We start from the raw sequence: 12,603 nt of genomic DNA, 5'->3' as shown, positions 1-12,603 counted from the left end.
TAACTTGATACCTGACCATATCCCACCAGAACTATGTGGTAACATTGTTTATTTATTTCCAGGTTTCCTATGTACACTTTATTTCTCATCTACCCAAAAGGTATTTCCTCATTGATTCACTGAAATATAATACTGTTTTATTTCCAGGTTGTTTGGCAAGACAGCATTGATCCTGACAACATGACATATGAGGTTAATGACTTCTCTTGCATGACTTGTGTAACCATGCTCTCATGCTCGCTGTTTCATGTAAAACCCACTTTGATATATGTGTCATCTTCTGCATCTGATTTATATGTTGGGTTCAGCTAGATAGGTAAAAGTCTGCAGTGGTTACACCATGCACAATTGGATTGATCAATTTATTGTTCTTATTTGGGTGCTTTGAGGACCAAAATACTGGACATCAAGGATGATGTGACTTAAGATGAAGAAATTTTTTGTTACTTGAATAATCACTTAGCAGTATTTTTGCTGTGCTTATCTGAAAGTACATGCTTGTAAAGTCACGAGTAGATATATACATCCACACATCACACTGCTTTTCTTTTGCTCCATGCACCGGAACTATTCAACTAACAATAGTACAATACTCTTCAATGGTTAAGCTCTATGTCCATTAATCATTCGTTTCATTGTTAGTTTTCTTTGTCTCATCTTATTATTTCTGGAACTTGGTTCGCTTACAAGTTTTTGTTGACAGGAATTGTTGGATTTGGGCGAGGCAGTTGGAACCCAAAGTCGGGGTCTCTCCCAAGAAAGCATTTCAGCACTTCCAATCACCAAATTCAAGTGTGGTTTATTTTCAAGGAAGAAAAAACGCCGTGAAAGGTTAGATGTTGCTGCAATCTCTTGGCATGACTTTGTCCTACTTTGTGCGTGCCCTCTTGGCATGCTATAGGCCGCTGTAGGTTTAGGCTTTTAGTTTTCGGCTAGGCAGGTTTACCTTGTAAACTTTTGAAGCATACCATAATAGTTCCGTCTGCATTGACACCGATGCTGCATCTTGAGTGCAATATTCTGTTTGAGCTCTTTTACGGTACCCTGGTACTCCCTTAAGAAGGGATGGAGTGCCACTAAAATCTGGCCATCCACCTGAAAGGGTAGTTTAGTCATTTTTCTCATATTCTTAAGCGATATCTTTCACATCAGATCTGCTATAAATTGTTTGGTAACGCGTCTGTTTATCCATGTCAAAAAAAAGCGAGTACCCTAAAAAAATCGGGTGTTTATCGGCCTATAGGCGTGCCGCCATCATCTCATGAGCTGTTACGCACGCGGCTGCCAATGCTATCCCTTGGCCAGATCAACCCCACACATGAACGTCCACCACTTGGTCAACGCAAGCATGATGGAGCTCCAGCCGACCTAGTGATCCCGCCTCGCCCTGGTCCTGTCGCTTCAGCGTTGCCCTGGTTGGTGACCATACCCAGCTGACGCCGCTTGACAAGTACTTGAGCAGCCATGCCTTCATGGCCGTCTCTCCCTGAGACTCTGATGCGGGGATGGCATGGCCGCCGCCGGCGTCTATCCCAGTGAAGAATTAGGGTTCTAAAAATAATTAATCACGTCAAGTTGAAACGTTATTATGTAGCAGCCGTACTGATACGATAAATTAATTGCATCTAGATTACATTTTTACCCCTAAGATCGGGGTACTCCCTAGCTTTTTCAGTTGGTACTCTCTTGTACACTTGTTGGAGTACCGATTAAGATCATCCATCGGATTAACAGAAATGGAGGGCTCATAATCATTTAGGGGTACTGTAAAAGAGCTCTTCTGTTTTTCGCTTACCTGTAGAGGACGCAGTTACAGCAACCTGATTCTTAAATGGAAAGGAAGATATGTAACTTTTAGAACTTTCATATGGGTAACAAACAGGTGTGTAATCTGTCAAATGGAGTATCGGAGAGGGGATCTGCAGATGGCACTCCCCTGCAAGCATGTGTACCACGCCAGCTGCGTGACAAAATGGCTTACCATCAACAAGGTCTGCGATAAGGAAACAGAACAATCCGTATCCGCTTCTTGTTTCTACCCCCTGCCTCTTTAGCTGACAGGAGTATGCATTTGCTCTGCAGGTATGCCCTGTCTGCTTTGCTGAAGTTCCCGGCGAGGAGCCCAAGAGGCAATGAGTTATGTGGCAATCACGAAGTTCTTGCGCTGGGACGACGTACGCGTGATCTCTGCTTGAGGGCAGCTTGCTTTGTGCCCTACCCCTTCCCTTTAGACTTGTATATTAGGACCATATCACTAAATATAGGTTATAAGCAGATGTAGCTGGAAGCCGGAACCGCTTCCCAGAGGTTTGCCGTAGGCTGTAGAGTTTGACCGTGAACTATGACCACGTGGTAGAGCTCGATCGTGCATGCTTGTGAGGTGTTTTGTTCACTGCAAAGAGGCATGCGCTTGTTTCTGTTAACTGTATTTGATTAAGATTTTTGTGGACAGAGGAAAGATTCATTTGTTACAACCTTGTGACTATGAGCTTGCATTCCTTGTCAGTGATGTGTTTGTGACTGAAACTCTGAGCTTCTTTTGGGGGAGGCTAGGCTCAGCCAGTTTTGTGTTGCTTCTTCTTCTTTTCTCTTGGGATTTTGTGTGTGTGGCTCCTGTTTTTGTCTGTAGTTGGATGAACTCCTGTATCCACTTTGTACCGGTGACCACTGCTCAGCTACGGACCTGTCCAGTGCAGGTACAATTTTTTGGGGAGGCTTTGCCAGTTTTGTGTGTAGCTCCTGTTTTTATCTGCAGTTGGATCAACTGATGTATGCACTTGTACTCTGGTGACAACTGCTCAGCTCTGGACCTGTCGAGTTGAGGTAGTGCAACTTTTCTTGGACAGGAAAATTAACCTTTATTTAGCTCACAGCAATTGTTACATTATCAACCAGGAAATCAGGGGATCATCCAGCCACACAGACGGACTGATTCTGGTACGTGGAGCTGAAAGATAGTGTGCCTCTCTAGGCCAGTGCTTCACAGAATGGTGTTCAAACTCGGATTTGCTATTTCTTAGGTGCCTGAAATTCTTTTTCGTGTCGGCCACTTTTTTCCTTCTTGTTTCCCTCTTGGCCGGACCTCGCCGGAGAAGAAACAAGCTTGCCGGAGAAGAACTAGCCCCACCATCTATCTTAGGATGAAGTCATGACCCCATTATCTATCTTAGGGGTGTGGGTGTGTAGAGGATCGCCGAAGGTTTTCATGGGTGGCGCTGGGCTTACAGGAGTGTCCTGGACGGTGGCCAGCAACGGCGATAGGGGGAGGTTAACGGGAGGGCGGGGCGGTGCCCGGTAGTGTCTGCCGGCCGTGGGTGGTGGAGGCCGGCGGTTAAGCCGCTGGGGGTGTTTGGAGGAGGAAGAAGGGGTACCCGGAAGAAGAAAGGGAGGAGGAAGAAGGGGGTACCCGGAAGAAGAAAGGGAGGAGGAAGATAAACAATACCGCGATCTATTTGAAATGAAGATATAGTGGCTGTTGATAAAAGTGACCGATGGCTCTTTCAGAAAGAAAAAAGTGACCGATGGCAAAAGAAATTTCAGGTACATGGATAGAGGGTCCCGTTCAAACTTGATGTTGATGGCGATCACCTATTCACCTGATGGCGCATCGTTGGCCTCACAGACAGCTCTCCTGCTTGACCATGGAATCGTGACACGTCCCTCCAAAACATGAAGCCGTGAACTTCCTTCCTTCCGGCACGCACGTATGTTCCCGTGATCCCGTCTATACCCATCGAGACACAAAAAACTTACCGCTCTCCGTTGACCAGGAGAGGAGAACTCCTCTCGGGACGGACGCGACCCCCCCTGCGCGCCATGGCCACTTCCCGTCGCGCCCTCCGCTTCGTCCTGCTCCTGCCGGCCATCCTCGCCGCCCTCCTGCCGCCGGCCCCGGCGCGGCCGCGGGGCCGCCCAGGGTGTCCCTGGCGCTCTACTACGAGTCGCTCTGCCCCTACTGCTCGCGCTTCATCGTCACCCGCCTCGCCGGGATCTTCGACAGCGGGCTCATCGGCGCCGTCGACCTCCTGCTCGTCCCCTACGGCAACGCCCACGTCCGCGGCGCCAACAACACCATCTCCTGCCAGGTGCTGCCGCTAGCCCTCTCAGTGATCCAGTCCCCGATTAATTCCCCCTGAATCATCCAGCTCACAAATTGATTCCTAGCTAGTTACTGAATTACCCTGCCACAAATCTTTTGTTCTCTCTGCCTTGGTAATTAATCGACGCCTCCGACCAATTTCGTAGAGTAGCTAGCTTCATAATTAGCGGCTCATTACTGCAGAAATACTTTGAACGGTAGTGGTGGCAGTAGCGTGGCATCATAGCGGCCAAGGCGTATTGCTGCTAATTAGTCGCCGTCATGCCGTTTTTTTTACTGGTTAGAGAAACAAGGTGGATCCGTACTAGTATAACACTTGTCGAACGCGCGGCCCAAAACGTTTGGCATAGGCTCAATTTAGCGCGGCCCATTTGCTATTGTTTCTCTTTCTGTTTGTTTCTGCCTTGTACGCAAGGAATAACACTGAATTACTTTGCAACGAATATCCTGTTCTCTTGCCTTGGGCCAATTCCAAAGCTAGTTTCTTGATTTTGCGGGCAGAGATATTTTGAAGGTAGTGGTGGCAGCAGCGTGGCATCATAGCGGCCAAGGCGTATTGCTTGCTGCTAATCAGTCGCCGTCATGCCCTTTTCTTTACTGGTTAGGGAAACAAGGTGGATCCATATACGATACTAGCAAGATACTTGCCGAACGCGCGGCCCAAAACGTTTGGCATAGGCTCCATTTAGTGCGGCCCATTTGCTATTGTTTCCCTCTCTGTTTGTTTCTGCCTTGTACGCAAGAAATAACTGAATTTGTATTATCAACAAAACAAGTGCACGCACCTGGCTGCCTTGTCTAATTGTCTTACTTACACTAGAGCTACAATGACTTCTCTCTCAGATCTCAACTAGTAATGCCGTACCACTACAACCCACCAGCCCACTACGCATGAGAGTTTGCGATGATTCTAAAAGAGGAGGAGAACATGCTTTGCAACCGTCACCTACAATCATGTATTCCTACGGTGATTAATGGCCTGGTTTTCGGGCAGACCACAAGTTAGGCTCTCTCCACTACCAGCCCTTCCACCTTAGAGATCTCTTGTAGTTTTCAGCTTATGGAAGAGTTACTATAATTCACTGCAAAGCCACTTCCATTGAGGTTTTGTATTTGCTAGCTTTTAGAAACGCCACTAACAATCCTCAACAAGTTGCTTACCTTCTGGTTTATGCGACCTAAGTGTACCGCACCTAGTGCTTTTGTCTAGAATGGAAACTCTTCCAGAAGAAACAAGTTTCATTGGAGTGTGCAATAGTTTTAGTTTTACAAATGCATCTTGAAATCCTCATCATTTCATCGTGCAGATGCTCATAAGATGAAATGGTGGGAACCACTCATCATTTCACATCCTCAAATATGCACCACATCGCCACACACGGCCGAGCAATTCTAGTTTGTCCTTTAAACCACCTCGCTGCACACGTGGCGACCAGCCCATCACCCTAATCGCCAATATAAACCCCTCACTGCCAAGCTCCTGCACTCACTCCAAGGCTCCACCTTCTTCTCTGCACACTGATCTTCTGCCCATTGATCGACCGGACGAGCAAACCCCATGGCCACCCGCCCCCACCGTTTCCTCCTCCTCCCCGTGCTACTCCTGCTGCTCAGCGTCTCCTCCGCGAGCGCCAATGGCGATGTAGTCACGGCGGGGAGCGGGAAGGTTAGCATGGCGCTCTACTATGAGTCGCTGTGCCCCTTCTCAACGCACTTCGTGGTGAACAGCCTCGCCAGACTCTTCAAGGATGGACTCCTTGATGCCGCGGACCTCACCGTCGTTCCCTATGGCAACGCCAAGGTGGACGCGCACGGTGCCATCACCTGTCAGGTGTGCCATCGCCGCGCGCCCAATCCGTTCCTCTGCTTCTTCCTTTGGTTATCTTATTATAGATGTTTCTTTGTTCAATCAGGGATCCTGGGTGTGTGCTTAGTTCTGAGTAGTACTTTCTAATTAGCAATGTTAATTACTGACTATTTAGCTGTGGATGGTGCTGATGCTCATACTAATATTGGGATTTTGGCTTGTTGCAGCATGGCCCCGATGAATGCCTTCTCAACAACGTGGAGGCTTGCGCCATCGAAGCCTGGCCGGATTTGGTAATTCATCCACATCTCATCATAATCTCTGCTCACAGCTTCACCACCAACGTATTGTTGCAACTTCATTAAGTTCTCAGCAAAGAATAGGCTGGACTATGATACAATAATCACGACGCGAACTTCGTATCAGTTATAGTAGTAATAGAATAGTCATTAGCTAGCTGTCGTCACTTCCCCAGGTCCAAGTTCTCACCTCAAATCTAGACAGTTCTGCTACAAGTCTGGAGAATTTTGTTACACATACTCTTTGATATGATAGCTACTTGTCACTGGTTGCAGAATGTGCATTTCGGTTTCATCAACTGCGTGGAGGACCTGGTGATGAACCGCAAGTGCGAGGAATGGGAGTCGTGCTTCCAGAAACAGGGGCTTGACCCCAAGCCTGTCATGGAGTGCTACAACAGTGAGCATGGCCACAAGGTCCGTTCCCCTTGCCTCTGCGTTGTATCATCACATACATTTTATAGGCAATATTGCTAACCACAGTGTTCGTATTTTGCTTGCTCCATCTAGCTTTCGCTCAAGTATGGGAAACAGACTGATGCGCTTGTGCCCCCGCACAAGTACGTTCCATGGGTGGTGGTTGATGGCCAGCCGCTGTATGAGGTAAGCAACAACCACTCTTCTCAAGTTTTTGATCCAATCATGATGGAAGATTTCACATTTTACTAACTGTTTGCTCAGCTTCATGTCGGAGTTTCACCATATAAGCATACGCTAGTTCTTGAATCATGACGAGCTTGTTTGTTTCAGGACTACGAGAACTTCGAAGCTTACGTCTGCAAGGCTTACAAGGGCCATCCTCCCAAGATTTGCCAAGGGCTGGGCCGTGACTACCCAATCGTACAACAGGTGGTGGAGGCTGGCAACGGTGTCACCTACAACTCCGGCGATTTCGAGCTGGATGAAGGGGTCGACGACAAGATTAAGATTAAGATGGTCCAGGGTGATGACAATTGATAAATTGTATATGTCTCCTTTCGGGGCTCCTATACCGATACACGTGAATATAGGGCCGTTTCATCTTTCTGGTCAGGTTAATTATGGCAGTATTGCTAAAGCACATCTAGATAATAAAGTGAGTTATGGTGATGTAAATTCCTGTTCAAGTTAATATGGAGATATACGTGAGCATTGTGAGTTTTATTTTTCTGTTCAAGTTTTTTATTTGGCCGTGTCCAAGTTAATATGGAGATATACAACGTGCGATAATAATCGTGAGCTATGGTGATCCTGCTAGCCCTATCTGGTTTCTGGTTTGTTGAACTAACGAACCTAAGTAAGCGTGGATTTTCTATGTGGGCCATCCAGCTTAGCAGCAAGAGATCCATGTTGTCTTTACATAGAAATTTCTCTATTTTATTTCCAAAAATTGATTTTGGAGGCCTTTTTTGAATTTTTTAATCAAAAATCATATTTCTACATTTCAGACAAATCCGAAAAATACAGATATACATGGAGTCATAATGTACATGTGTGTAAATTTCCACGATGAAATACATTGAAATGAGGGCCCTGCAAAGAAAAAAACAATTCGTGGCTTTTGAGCACATGATACTCTTCATCCCCAAATTTGTAGGTCAACGCCACACAAGTACCACTATGTGAATAAAAGAGTGAATTCCATCTTTTACCCACTAAATTCATGTTTGTGACAGATATTACCCCATTTAGTGAAAATTCCCAATTTAGGCAAGTTTGTGATACATTTTAAATTCCCTCCCACATTTTATGCTAACTGGACTAGCCACATATGCGGTTTTATTTTTTCTCTGGTTTTCGTTAAAGCTAATTATATTTGTTAGAACTCATACAAATTACTAGCAAGGAGAACTCTAAGATAGAGAAAGTATCCAATGAAAACCAAGATTTGGTGGAAACCGGTGAAACTATAATTTCAAATGTTTAAAAAATTCTGAAAAATACAGTGTGGTGGAGAAGGTGACCCTCTAGAAACAAATTTCAGTTTCAAATTCAAATTCACCTAAGAGCTATGGAGATTTTTTTTCAAATTCAGCAACTAAAAATGTGAAACATGTGAAATTATGAAATTGATTTTCTTCATAGCTGCCAAGTGAAAACGAAATTGAATTTTAAAAAGGGTGGGGGCGCTAATAGCTAATTCTATGCAGTATACATGCACTCCTATAACATTTAACGCAGCGCATTTGCCACTGTTTCTCTTTCTGTTTGTTTCTGCGTTGTAAGAAGATCCACTGAATATATTTTTTCCCCGCAAAGAAAAAACACTGAATAAATTTGTAGTGCAACGCAACACGCTTGGTTGCCTTGTCTTAATTACTCTAGAGCTAAGACGAGTGTTATCTCTCATCATCTCTATGAAGTAGTAATGCTATGCTAACACGCTACAGCGAGCCGGCAGAGAATCATGGTTTGCGATTTCAAAAATGGAAGATAAAACATAGTACTACTGTACTAGTCAGCAATTGCCACCTATGTCTTGGTTGATGGGCAGAACATAAGTTTAGGCTCCACTACCAGCTGTGCTACCGTGGAATTCTCTTAAAGTTTTTAGCTTATGGAGTGGTTACTAATTAATTGCAAGCCACTCCCTTTGATGTTTTGTACTGTATTTGCTACTTCCTCCCTTTCAAAATAGATGACCCAATTTTATACTAATTTTGTATTTAAGTTGAGTTATCTATTTTGAAACGGAGGGAGTAGCTTTTAGAAACACCACTACCGGCAATCCTCAAGAGGAAGTGAACACAAGTTGCCGCCTATCTTCCTCAGGGTGAGTTATGACTTAGTTGATGGGCAGAACACAAATTTAGGCTCCACCACCAACCATGCTACCGTAGAATTCTCTTGAAGTTTTCGGCTTATGGAATGGTTACAAATTAATTGCAAGCCACCTCCTTTGAGGTTTTGTTTTTTGTAGCTTCTAGAAACGCCACTACCAATCCCCCATCGGTCATTTGCCATCTTGATGTATTGAAGGAGATGTTTGGCACCGAGTTCTTGTCTAGAGTTGTCAAGCTTTTCCAGAAGAAACAAGGTCCACTTGATTGTGGGAACCATTTTCTGCATTTAGAAACCATTTCTGCCGATTTGCGTCATCGTTCTATAGTGCGGATGGCAGATGCTCGTACGTAGATGAAAATGGTGGGAATCATTCATCAATTTACACCCGCAGTTTCAAATTTTTTTTTTTACACCTTGAGACTGTAAGACAATAAGTTTTGGGGAACCAGCACGACCCTCTAGGGGTGGCTTATCTCATTATATATAATGGTTGTGTTACAATATGTACCATATACGTACATAGGTACAGAAGCTATACATAGTCTAACACCCTCCCTCAATCTTAGCCACTTTCTAAAGAACTGAGAAGGGTAAGATTGCGCCTACAAGCCTCAAACTGTGGCAGCGGTAAAGGCTTAGTGAAGATGTCTGCAAGTTGATCCTTAGATGAGATAAACTTGATCTGGAGTTGCTTCTGTGATACACGTTCCCGTACAAAGTGATAGTCAACTTCAATGTGTTTCATTCGGGCATGAAATACTGGATTTGCAGAAATGTATGTAGCACCGATGTTATCACACCAAAGAATAGGAGGCTGTGGTTGAGACAAACCCAACTCCTGAAGCAAAGACTGCACCCAAATAATCTCTGCAGTAGCATTAGCCACAGCCTTGTACTCAGCTTCAGTACTGCTACGTGACACAGTAGCCTGTTTCCGAGCACTCCAGGCGATCAAATTAGAGCCAAAGAATACTGCATAACCCCCCGTGGATCGCCTGTCATCTGGGCTACCAGCCCAATCTGCATCAGAGAAGGCCGAAAGGACCCGAGAGGAAGTCGGCCGAATATGCATACCAAATGTCAGGGTGAACTGAACATAACGAAGAATGCGTTTAACAGCAGCCCAATGAGTATCTCTGGGAGCCTGAAGATACTGACAAACCCTGTTAACAGCATAAGAAATATCTGGTCTCGTGATCGTCAAGTACTGAAGTCCACCAACAATGCTCCTGTACTCTGTGGCATCCGCAGGAGACAAAAGCTCACCATCAACAGCTGTTATCTTGTCGGTAGACGACATGGGTGTGGTGGTCGGTTTGCACTTCAGCATGCCAGCTCTCTGTAACAACTCCAAGGAGTACTTCTTCTGCGTAAGGACAAGACCAGTAGCACGAGAAGTGACCTCAACTCCAAGAAAGTAGTGAAGCTTTCCAAGATCTTTGACCGCAAAATCAGCATCAAGAGAGCAGACAAGAGCATCAGCAGCATACTGAGAAAAGCTGACAAGGATAATATCATCGACATATACCAAAAGATACATAGTGACTTCTGGCTTCTGTAGAAGAAATAACGAAGTGTCAGCAGTAGACGGCACAAACCCATGAGCACGAAGGGCAGAGGCAAGGCGGGCATGCCAGGCACGAGGAGCTTGCTTCAAACCATATAGTGCTTTGGAAAGACGACAGATATAGTCAGGACGATCAGGATCAGAGAAACCAGGCGGCTGGTTCATATAAACCTCTTCCTCCAAAAATCCATGTAGAAAAGCATTCTGCACATCAAGTTGACGAAGTGACCAACCACGAGAAACAGCAATGGAGAGAAGAAGCCGAATAGTGGTAGGCTTGACGACAGGACTGAAGGTGTCCTCATAGTCAAGACCATGACGCTGCCGAAAACCGCGAGCAACAAGTCGCGCTTTGTAACGCTCAATAGATCCATCCAAATGCTTCTTCACTTTGAATACCCATTTTGAGTCAATAACATTTACCCGTGGTGGTGGAGGAACGAGAGTCCATGTCTTGTTACGAAGAAGAGCATGAAACTCCTGCTCCATAGCCTCTCGCCAATGTGGAATGTGCAGGGCAGCCTGATATGAGCGAGGCTCAGAAGATGGATCCGCAACAGCAGCAGCCAACCAAGCAGCCAACCAAGCAACTGTACCATCCTTACGTTCCTTAGGTTTGAAAATGCCACTGCGACTGCGTGTATGTGGTGGGGACACAGGAACCACCGAGGTGGACGGAGCAGCCTGCAACGGGCTGGAGGACGACGACGTTGACGAGTCAGCCGGTGACGAGGAGCCAGTCACGGTAGCCTCGGACTCGGTTGGCGAAGAAGGCCGACCCACCGGCGAAACCGGCAGAGCAGACGAAGCAGCTGGCGACTCCGGCATCACAGACCGGGCCGATGGCGAGCTCGGCATAGTGGGCCGTGGCGCGGCCGGTGTCGCGGGCCGATCCGCTGATGAAGGCGACGTGAGAACCCGAGCCGCGGGCGAAGACGGCGTGACGGGCCGAGCCGCAGGCGAAGACGGCGTGACGGGCCGAGCCGCGGGCGACTCGGCGGCCGCTGGCGAAACGGACCGAGCAGTGGAGATGCTCGGCGCGACGGGCTCGTCGGGTGACCATGCATGGGCACGCGAATCGATGCCATGCAACATAGGGCGATCGACGTGCCCACCAGAAGACGACGATGATGATGGTGAATCCTCCAACAGCTCCAAACGAGCTCCACGTCCGGTTCCTACACCATGGTTAGGTAACAGCAAAGGAGAGTATGCAACATCACCAAATTGGTCAGAAGCAACAGAGGATGAATGCAGGGATGGTGGTTCGACAGTGGACACAGGAAGGTTGGCAAAGGGAAAACATGCTCATCAAACACGACGTCCCGAGATATATAGACACGATTAGTGGGAACATGAAGACATTTGTAACCTTTATGAAGAGAGCTATAGCCAAGAAAAACACACTTCTTAGAACGAAACTCAAGCTTGCGCTTGTTATATGGACGAAGATGCGGCCAGCAAGCACACCCAAATACCTTGAGAAAGGTATAATCAGGTTGTTCATTAAGGAGAACCTCAATGGGAGTCTTCATGTTTAAAACACGAGTAGGAGTACGGTTGATGAGAAAGCATGCAGTGGTGAAAGCATCACTCCAAAACCGAAACGGAGCAGATGCATGGGCCAAAAGAGTAAGACCAGCTTCAACAATATGACGATGTGTCAGGACCCCGACTCGATGTCACATTGATCTAGCCGGTAACACCTCATATCACTTTGCGGCCTCACGCACGGTATCCCCACGGGTGTCGCCTTACCTTTGCCCGGGACCGTTTGTGCCTTTTGGCTCACGTATATGATAGTGTCGCTAGCATCCATATGATAAGGAGCCCGGGCTGACATGACTAGTCGTAAACCCAAAGTGGCACAGACTTACAGGGACAGGCATCCATGACCCAGCTTCGAACGTGTCGGTCATCAGCAAGTGGGTCCGGGCTGTAGCACTGGGCTAGCAGGACTCCGGTAAACCGGGCTGTAGCGGGCTAACAGGACTCCGGTACTCAATGCGTGACATTTCCCCGAAGGGACAGACACAGGAACGAAGAAGGACACATGCCGGCCAGCCTA

General features: G+C 46.6%; 2 protein-coding genes across 2 annotated transcripts in view; both read left to right on the top strand.

Moving 5' to 3' along the window:
• LOC119285425 (E3 ubiquitin-protein ligase BIG BROTHER-like) overlaps nt 1–2,493 on the top strand; it is a 5,663-nt gene extending 3,170 nt beyond the window's left edge. The window contains exons 5-8 of the mRNA XM_037564695.1: nt 148–192; nt 704–831; nt 1,883–1,991; nt 2,083–2,493. Coding sequence (XP_037420592.1) covers nt 148–192; nt 704–831; nt 1,883–1,991; nt 2,083–2,136 — 336 coding nt within the window. The 3' untranslated portion in view covers nt 2,137–2,493. The remainder of the gene's footprint in view (nt 1–147; nt 193–703; nt 832–1,882; nt 1,992–2,082) is intronic.
• Nucleotides 2,494–5,581: 3,088 nt separating this feature from the next.
• LOC119285424 (gamma-interferon-responsive lysosomal thiol protein-like) lies at nt 5,582–7,354 on the top strand. The gene is made up of 5 exons (XM_037564694.1): nt 5,582–5,930; nt 6,134–6,199; nt 6,482–6,622; nt 6,716–6,808; nt 6,956–7,354. The coding sequence occupies exons 1-5, from the start codon at nt 5,658–5,660 to the stop codon at nt 7,160–7,162; spliced, it is 780 nt and encodes a 259-aa protein (XP_037420591.1). The 5' UTR covers nt 5,582–5,657; the 3' UTR covers nt 7,163–7,354.
• The last annotated feature ends 5,249 nt before the right edge of the window (nt 7,355–12,603 follow it).

Source organism: Triticum dicoccoides, chromosome 4A (assembly GCF_002162155.2).
Source record: "Triticum dicoccoides isolate Atlit2015 ecotype Zavitan chromosome 4A, WEW_v2.0, whole genome shotgun sequence".
Taxonomy (NCBI): Eukaryota; Viridiplantae; Streptophyta; class Magnoliopsida; order Poales; family Poaceae; genus Triticum; species Triticum dicoccoides.
This window is presented reverse-complemented; position numbering and strand designations above follow the sequence as displayed.